Source organism: Diadema antillarum, unplaced genomic scaffold (assembly GCF_040938485.1).
Source record: "Diadema antillarum isolate AM-2024a unplaced genomic scaffold, OU_Dant_1.0 seq00000846_RagTag, whole genome shotgun sequence".
Taxonomy (NCBI): Eukaryota; Metazoa; Echinodermata; class Echinoidea; order Diadematoida; family Diadematidae; genus Diadema; species Diadema antillarum.
In genome coordinates, this window is record NW_027271720.1 from 51,809 (window position 1) to 62,172 (window position 10,364).

Genomic DNA, 10,364 nt, shown 5'->3' on the forward strand with positions numbered 1-10,364 from the left:
ACACTATTTTTCCAGCAATTAATCTCAAGCAATTTAAAAAAAAAAAAAAAAAAAATATGTAAACTTTGTCTCGCTGTGGACAAGCACAGTAATATATTGTGTAAAGCTTCCACTGTAACATTATTACAGATTATAGTTTGGGAGGCCTGAAATAAATGGAATGCTCAAAGATATACAATGTAGATATACAAGTGTCCGCCTTGCAAAGTATCTCAGGTGCCACAGCCACAGTCAGAGGTTAAAGAATTGATCAGATGAATTCCACCAGTTAATTATGAGGGTATGTTTCTTTTATATCTGTGTTGTTGATTTTGCTGTATTACTTTTTCTTGTTTTTCCACGCACAGACTTTTTGGGCAGGACCGAGGTGCGAGTCGCGGACATCTTGAAGGAGACACAGGGCCGTGGGCCAGTTATCAAGAGCCTCCTGCTCCACGAAGTGTCCACTGGAGAGGTCAAGGTCAAGTTGACCCTCCACCTCTTTGACCAATCATGACCTCCGTGTTCGTTTTTAACTTGCCAAGATGTGAAATAATCTGTCGTGATCAGAGTGTATATGAATAACAATCGCGTTGCTATGGTGATGAAGATGTAAATTTGTCTCTTTTTTGTTGTCGGTTTGTTTAATGTACAGTTTTATGAGGCGCGGAGGGGAGATATGTGTCTTTTCATATGTACGTGTATCTTCCTTGGTCTGTGAAAGTGTGGCATTGGATAGAATGATGCAGAAATATTCTCAAGTAATCAAGTTTATTCTCTCATGTTTTTAACAAATGAAATCAGAAAAGACTAAAGAAAAAAATTATACTTTCCTCATGTTTTGCAAATGACGAGTGAAGTTACGGGATAAAGATTATGCTGAAATATATTCAAATTTGTTTGTGGAGTTGAAAAAAAGGGGACTTTTATAAGTCAGTTTGATTCAAACTGTAAGAGTGCATCTGACGTACAAACGTAGATGCGTGATGTAAATGCTGGTCATGGTGCATCTGTGGACAGAAATGCATGTCTCATTTTGAAGTTTAGGGACTGCAGGCAAATTGTGGATCTCTTTCAATCTGTAACTCTTTCATTTTTTTTATTACCGATTATTCTTTCTCTTTCTTTCCTCTTTCAGAGTTTGGTAGTGGATGTTAATATTGAAGAGCTCTATGAAATCCTTTGTCTTGTTTTAATGTTTTTGTTTTCAGAACGGTATAATAATCATTCCACAGAACGATATTAAGTGATAAAGAATAGAATAGTTATAATGTGATAGGTGAGTAGGATGCTGGTGTGTAGAGGAATCATATCATAGCAAAAACCATACTGAGTCAAGAGATGACTAAACCCCGTAGTGTTCCTTTTTGTCCCTGTGGTCTATAAGTGTTGTACACAGAGCGATCTTTAGATTGTCAATACTGTATACGCCATATATGCAGAGAGTCTAATTTTTCACGAATCTGGACTTCTTGACAACTTGGCAAGTGGTTGAATTTGTGATCGTGGAGTACAGTATTGAACGGAGAAATGTATGTGTGCATGTTACATTCATGTCAGGATCGAATTAATATTTTCGCAAATAGCAAATAGCACCCAACTAGCGAAATTTGTAAAAAATAAAAGCCTCGCAAAATATACGGCGTATACAGTAATCAATCCAGCTGGCCCAAATGCCTTTCTGATATAATCTCCTACAGACACACACAAAACAAACAACAATGTAACATTAACTTCAGTTTCTTGTGCAGAAATCTTTCCTTAGTGTGTGTACAGGATTTCTGCTGCCCATGCCTTCTGCAACTATTCGTTCAAACTGTTTAGAATGCTACAGATCACCCACACACTCTGTCTCTGTCTATACTATTTCACAGTGGGACCGGGAGCTACTGTGTGTCTTAGGGTGCATTTGAGCGTTCTAAAGCGAACCAAAGCGAACTGAACCAAAGCGTGCCGTACCGAACTGTGCCAGTTTTGGAGCGTTCGAGCGCTTTGTTGAGAAAGCGTACCTCAAGAGTTATTTTTAGAAAAGGTAACACATTTTTGTAGCAAGAAGGTCATTCACCTTGCGCTTGACCTACTTACAGCTGTCCCGAACAATGAGAATGATGCTTTTGCATTGTGACGTATGCGCATGAAACGCACATGCTTTACAACGAACTTTTGGTACGCTTTTGGTACGCTTTTGGAGCACATCGGGAAGTGGTCCACTTTTGGCTCGGTACAGTACAGTACCGTACACTTTAGGAGCGTTTGAGCGCTCCTCTGGCGCGGGTACAGTACGGTACGGTACGCTTTAGGAGAGCGCTCAAACGCACCCTTACATGTAGGTGGAGGTAGAGCTATTCTCATATTAACAGGCTTCCTGAGTCTTTGCTTTTTGATGTTCATGGCCAATGGTCCTTGCAAACGGTGCTGATTAGAGGCATGTATAATAGAGGCGAAACATGTTCCCCTTCATGAATTAAAGGCACAGGACTGTCTGGTACATTTTGATAGTAGCTTCTAAATCTGTCAGTTTGTAAATTACTTTTTTTTAAAAAAATCATTAGTATTAAGCTTGGTGTGGTCCATCGGCCGGGTGTGGTCCCTTGGCTGGGTGTGGTCCCTTGATTGGGTGTGGTCCCTGGGCTGGGTGTGGTCCCTGGGCTGGGTGTGGTCCTGCAATAGCTATAAAAATGGACAGACCGTTTTCCTTCCATTCATCTTGATCATGTGCCAACAAAGCCCCAGTCTTTAGCAAAGCTCAAATTGATGGGTTCGTTCTTTTTTCAATTCGAATCTGTAATAGTGGAGTAACCTCAATATCTTTGATATCAACTCTTTGCAAAAATGTGTCCTCGATCCACGAGCGTTTTTATTGAGACTGCTAGCTGAAATCGGTAACCTCTGTTTCATTGACCGTAGTAGGACCCTGTTATGCACAAAAAAGGCCAGAAGCTAACAAAGGCCCTGCCCCAGTTGGCACAATAAATGTCTAACAAAAGATGACACCTACAGTGTATTGTATGGTTTCCTATTCCTGTGCTGCCAATAGAAATACAATGATAGACTATGTTAAAATAGGTAGCATAATGTTGGCTGGAATGAGATGATATGAAACTTGATGCCATGGGATATTGCACAAAAATTGAAGTTAATGTATCAAGTAATCAACTACCCAGAAATCTCAGTGAATACTTGTATTAGAAATAAATTCCCACGTATCATCATGCTTTTAGCTGTTGAATTGATTGCTATTGAAAGTCACATTGATGTATATCTGTAGGCCTATAATGTATTTTGTACTAACAAGAGCATGTATCTCATTTCCATACTTCTACACCTATGCTTGCACCCAATGCTCCAATCGATATGCTCATGAATTTGCCTGCATGGATGTCGTAGAGCTTTCAGATACACTTGTACATGCTTGGTTCTGCTGATCCCCATCAAAGCTCCTAATTTTGTGAAAAATTTTGTTTGATAATTATGGAAATTATATAATCGGAGAGAACCTGGCCATATAAGCTTTAGAGTAAAACGGAACGTAGGCATTCTTACGCGTTGTCAGATGTGTGGACATCCAACGGTGTTAAAGAAAACATAACATTAAGAAAGTATATATTATTACAACTAATACGAGCGTATGAGAACAAGTATTTCAGCATGGACACTGTTATGCTGGTTTGGAATAATCCATTTCACATATGAAACATGATCAGATATAGGAGAAATAGTATTCCAATGATTTGATTATCAAATGTTTGCCCTCATAGTAGTTTGTGGAAATGTTCAGTTCATGATGTCGCCTGTCAGTGGGATTCTAGGGGGCAAAAAGGTCATAATTTGGATTATTTTTCTGATCCTTTCCCCAAAACTTTTCCCAGTCTCTAGTATTCAAAATGTCCTAAAAACTCAACACATTACCTGTAGAGTATCAACTTGTGATGGGGTACTCACTCGAATTCACAAACTATTTCTTTCTACACGTAATCTTGAATGTATAATGCTTGTCTTTATAAAAGAACACCATTGTAGGTGTGCTATAGTACAAATTTTAAGAACACCTACAGTAGTATCTATGGTTACAATAAGCCCACATGCATTGGATGCAAAGCAATAAATCGTATCGTACATGTCAAGTAATGGTCACAGAACATATAAAACTCAAGTCATATGTAACATATATCGAGTTTCTAAATATCAAAAGTCAAAACAGGATTTCATGCATTGATATAATATTATCCGTGATGTACTGTAAGTCTTACATGCCTCATGTTCAGAGACTCCAACCCCGAACATATCGTAAACGGGAGATTCTCCCATCTGGTCCCCACTGCAAACTGAAGACCGGTTGCACGAACATGTGCACAGTATTGTGTCCCAGTGGCACACATCACTAGCTCAAAGAGTGAGTAGACAGTTTCAATGTGTTGGTCTCCTACAGAAGAGCATAAAAATGTTTAAAAGTAAAACTGCCTCTGTAAATATGTTTTTATCATATCGAAGTAGTTATTTTGTCTCTTTTTTTTTTTCCACAGTTACAGCTGTATAGGCTTGGAGGGAAGAAGATAACAAATAAATGGAAATCCTGAAAGGCTGTGAGTGGGTTAGAGATAAAGTTAGATGTGTCACATGCAAAAATTAATGCACAGTACCCAAATCCATTATTCCAGTCTTTGTTTCTTTTTGTTATGTCAGAGGCTAATTTGTAGCGAGGGGAAAAGCATATAGTGAAGACAACTTTATCTAATGTCTTTGTAGCAATAGATTCATAGGCAATAATAGACGGTAACCCACAAGCTACGAAGTCGACATCACCATCTCTTCATGCTATTGTACCATTTATCTTGTATGCAAATAGAAAGTGTAATCTTCGGACACTAATGGCATGTGAAGCTAATTGCCACCTGGAAACAAATTGAGCATTGGGTATGATTTTATTCTGTCATTTTGAGATGGATTATACTCCATTTCCCTCTCCTGCTGCTCTTATAGTCTTCTCAATCAAAAGAAAGTTTTTTCTGCACCCCTCCCCCCCCCCCCCCCCATTATCACCACTAGGATCAAATTAGCCCAAAAAATGATGGCGTGATGATATGGTAGATGTAATCCGCGTGTATCAGCAACAAAGATTATATGCTATTTAATCAATTCAGTCCTCTGGTGTGTCGTTTGCGATTATAAGGTGACAGAGCTGGTGTTTGTAAAAAACTGTGTCTTTGTTCTCATTTCTAGCTAAACATGGGCATACAAATGAAGTCAAATGAAAATTGGTTTCATGTTCACCAAGGTTCCTATCATCGGCTGAGAACAAGAAGGGCTTTGTCACAATTTTTAGGAGTACATGTATTAAGTTTCATATTGGTACAGTATCATATTGTAAAGCTCAATCTCCTCTACGTTATGGAGTGAATTTTAAAATATTGCCATTTTCTTTAAAATGTTAAAAATTAAAACCACGGGGGTGATATTTCACTCTGTATTTTAAACAATGCTTATACAACTTGCATCAAAATCTACCCACCTTAGATTAAATAAACATTTTATTTCATGGAAACTGACTGTTTCGTTTTCATTTTCCCTCTAATGTAAGAACGCAAAAGCGCCCTTCTTGTTCTCAGCTGACGATGGACTTCTACAAATACACGTGTACATGGAAGTGTTTGTTCTCAGGTGGTAATGCAAGGTAATACATTAGCTGTTCTTAGCTTTGATAGCCGTATACAACTCATGTTATATAATATCTTTTGCCAGAATCGTTTTGTACCTGAATGGAATGTATTGGCTCAAATTAAAAATCTTGTGGTTTTTTTTTTTTAATTGTTACCTTTTGAATTGTCAGTATTAGTGGGTATCATGTAGCGGAATCCTTATCTGATGTATTTGAATGGCTCCTGACTTGAAATCTATGATGAGAATATTTTCCAGAAAATAAATGGCTATGAAATGGTCTCATGTAAACTCCTTGACTGGCGAGACTGTTTTGTTTTGGTGGGAGTGTGTGTGTGTGTGTGTGTACATGTAAGTGTGTTTGTGTGTTTCGTCTGTTTGTTTGTTTATTTGTTTTTTGGGGAGGAGGTTTCTGTCCTTCACTTGCTTTGAGAGACAATGTTGAGACCATCTCAGTTTCGGACACGAGAGAGAAATTGTGTGAGAGCAATGTTGTGATATATGAATAAATCAGTGGTGAGTTACAGTTGTAGTTATCTAAACCTCAGCCTGGGCCCTGTTGCATAAAACCCTTACCGCTGGACTTACCGCTCCTTTCTAGCGGTAAGTCTTCAAATTGGCGGTAAATTTTACGATCCTTGATGCTGATTGGCTGTGACGCCTAATTTTGATGGTAGTTGCCACTGAAATTCAATGGTAAGTTTTATGCAACGGGCCACTAAATTACTAGTACCGTAATTGATTTTACAGATGCTAGAGAGTGTAGTCCAGATCGAGTGGAGGCAGGCCTGCAAGGGAGCTGCCATTTTGGGTTGTGGGCGCTTGTTTTGCCTGGATCCTGTACAGTGATTGAACAAAAGGTGACAGCCCTATTTAAGTATGCTCAACCCATATGTTCAACGCAGTCGGCCACGTGCTGTTTTATAGTTGCGTCAAAATGTTCAAGGAATCATAATGAAATGTCATAATGTACGTTGCTGTTGCCGTTTGATTTTATAGTGTCGTCATTCAAAGTATGTATGCGAAACAAATGTCGTACTGCTCAAACTATCTTCTAGTCCACTCTCGAGTTCCCATTGTCTATTTTGTGAAAAATAAAAAGGTCTCGACTCTAGGAAATATATTGTCATAGAAACTAATATCTAAACAATAAAATACATTGCATGTCTGAACAATAAAATGTGTCATAAAAACAAAAAAAAAATCACTCTTGATGTGATATGACAAGATATGACTTGCACGTAGACTGCGATATTTCTCAGATCAACGCATGCACTCCCTCTTCAATTTTGGACGTCTCGTTTGCATATATGCACGCATATGGTGAGTGCGTACTCTCATGCCCCTTTAAAATCTCTTCGATCTAAACCTTGAATATGATACACCTTTAATGTCACTGTAAGAAAATGACTGACATTCCAGCCTATCAAAAGTCTTTGAGTCTAAGAAGAATATTGCTGGGGAGGGAGACATACATTGTACAAGGGCATTAATAAGAAAAAAATACATGTAGTTGTAAATTTACACTGCTGAGTGGAAATATGGAGAAGAAATGGAGTTAGTGAGCAGGTTACTGACAACTCGGTCTAAAATGACAGCCCCACACCCCTTTACTACATTGTAGTATTAAACAAAACACACAAATCATAAACTTAAAGGTGCATGGTCCCGGTGTTTTAGTCAAATGCGTACGCGGCCGCACGGCGCAAGTTTCCTATAGAGACCTATATGCTATCGACTTCTCTTTGGCGCTTACGCTGTGGCCCACTTCCCCGAGTCCGAAGAAGTCCGATTCACTGTTGTCAGTGGTCCGACCACAGTTCGGCTCATGATTCGGCTGAGGGGGATGACAGCTTTAGCAAACTTCTCTTGTGATGTCATAATAAGAAGCACATATGCACGCACCCTGGCATTAATACAGACTGCGCGATGCGCAGAGAAGACAGCAACACCTATGCACTTTACTCTTGATGACAGCTCAACTTCGGTAATCTTCATATCAATGCTAACGGTGATCGGCAGTATCATCAACAGCGCCCTCTACACTACCGGGACTATGCACCTTTAACCAGACAAACATACACGTTGTAAGCAAAGACTCATTTTTTACACACACACACACACAGTAACACACACCATGCTGTAAAAGTGGATATTTTCGCGCGACTAATCTTTTTGCGCTAGGCTGGGTGAGAAGAGTTTCGCGTGTTTTTAATTCCGCGGAATCCAGAGATCAACTACTGGAATGTATGGCAAGCACAAATATTCGCGTGATGTTATTTTTGCGCTGATTTAGGATTCCGCGAAATTTGCGAAAATTTCCACTTTTACAGCATCTATTAGTCACCAACATATCCCTTGCATGCACACTTGAAATACTCTTTAAAAATACACACACTCATAGCTCTCAATGTAATACACACAACATTAGTTATTGTAGTAATGTACAGTGTGTACTCCCAAGTTTCATTGGTTCTAATCAACTATGCAATACACAAGCAATGACACAGTAACCAACCTCAACTGTGTATTAAGTTAATAATGCATTTTTTAATCTTGTCTCAACATTCATGGAAACACATAGTATCATAATTATTTCAATAAAGTTTATGAACAATACTTTAATGCACACGACACTGTCACACAGACACTATTTAAACCACTTTTCTCTGTGGGTCACCACATACGTGCATATCTACGGCAGGACGTTCCGAAACATGTACACATCTTGGTTTTTCGCAAAGTCTATGCATCAGTATACCAAATAACCTCTACGTGTACGTACGGCTCAATTTCACACAGATGAAGAAGACATCAAAACCGGATACTTGTACTTGGGTGTATTAAACTCACAAAACCAAACTACTTTGGAGTGTGTTTCACAGAGCAGAAAACTCACAATACTCGGGATTTACCACATCGCGGGTACACCCAAAATCTTGTACAGCAGAAATTACAGCATGTGGCTTAACTTGTCCTTGCTAATAAGTGTTCAATGTATGCACCCCCTGGGGTATCAAACTGCCTTTAGGGCCAGTTAACTTTGGGTGAATTATCAGCACCATCCTTATAAGAGACATTGACCACATTGAGAAAGTTGTCTCAAATGACATCACCAAAATCAATCCCATTGATCAACACATTTTCAGACAGAAATCAGATGTACATTTAAGAATCACAGCAGCGCTGATATCGGATAGGAAGCAAAAAAAAAAAAAAAAAAAAAATGGCTCAAGAGTCAACAAATTACCCTCCAGCGACAGACCCTAAAATTATGATGTACATAGAGGTATATCACAGTGTCCTAATTCTTTCTGCTGTTTTGAAGCAAATGTTTGTAGTGCTTATATCAACCAACATATTTCATACAGAGTTTCGTAGAATGAACACATCTTGTATAGAGAAACTTGTCATCTGAGTATAACGCAGTATACTGTACGTGTCTCAGCATGAATGAACGAGGAGAAACACACAATATCATTCATCACACGACCAAGATGCTTAATCTTTCAAGGTGCCCACTGAACACCTCGCGGGATGACTTTAAATATACAGACATTCATTGCGTCATTACTTTAATTTAAATTACTTGAATTTGTAACATTTGTTCCATTTCACTCAACTTCTCTGTCATATTATCCTTTATTTATTCCATTCAATTTGAAGAAATACAGCGTCAATCTCCCTTTATGGGTATTAAAACCCCCTCCTCTGGAAAGAATTCACCTCATACGTACATCACATTAGTGTTCATGATTTTGTTTTTAAAAAGTCGAATTTCTGACACAAATAATCAGGAATGACATGATTGCCTACACAAAATATTCAATTTCAAGTGCAGATCCACGTACATGTATGTAAACAGTAATCTTCAATGCATAATGCCTATCTGTCAACTAGCCAAATTTATTTCAGCCATTATACAAATTGTCTATTTCCCTTTCCAAGGGTAGAATACACATATACACTGTAGTGTAAAGCAGTCACTAAATCAGTGGTAGGAGGGGCAAGCTGCCGGCAGGCTCTGGAGTTGTAACAGGTAAAGTTTCGAGCAATTTATATATAAGAGAGAAAGTGAAAATGATGGAGCTTTTGCAACACAAATTTAGTGAACAGACTGCAATGCCGTGGATATATCTGCATGCCCAATCATAACGTTACTCTTTAGTTTGCTTATTCCCTTTTTCAGTTTACTAAAAGATAATGCATTGCATGTCATGATACATATAAAACTTAAAAGCACGCTGACCAGGGATTCAAAAGGGCGCCGTTGTATATTGGTTGTATATTTGTTGCATTTTGGTTGATTGGTAGTATATTTGTCGTATATTGGTTGATTGGTAGTATATTTGTCGTATATTGGTTGATTGGTAGTATATCTGTTGTATATTGGTTGATTGGTTGTACATTGTATATCTGTTGTTGATTGGTTGTATATTTGTTGTATATTGGTTGATTGGTTGTATTAGTTGATTGGTCGTATATTCGTTGTATATTGGTTGTATGTATATTTGTTGTCTGTTGGTTGATTGGTTGTATGAAACTTATTCCTATGGTCAGTACATCAAAAATGGTCAAAATAATACCAATTAATATCTCAGTTTGCCTCGATTTGGCTGTTCCTGGTTCAGTGTACACGGCAAATCGATCTATTGAATCTTTAACGTAAAGAGAGCGCATGCAATACGCACCAGCGATCTACTTTGATGAACAGCTTTAACTAGTCTTTA

General features: G+C 38.4%; 1 protein-coding gene across 1 annotated transcript in view; it reads left to right on the plus strand.

The window, feature by feature from the left end:
* Positions 1-903, plus strand: part of LOC139740280 (intersectin-1-like) — a gene marked incomplete at its 5' end in the record, with an annotated part of 52,131 nt that extends 51,228 nt beyond the window's left edge. The window contains one exon of the mRNA XM_071650862.1: positions 348-903. Coding sequence (XP_071506963.1) covers positions 348-496 — 149 coding nt within the window. The remainder of the gene's footprint in view (positions 1-347) is intronic.
* Between the last annotated feature and the right edge of the window lie 9,461 nt (positions 904-10,364).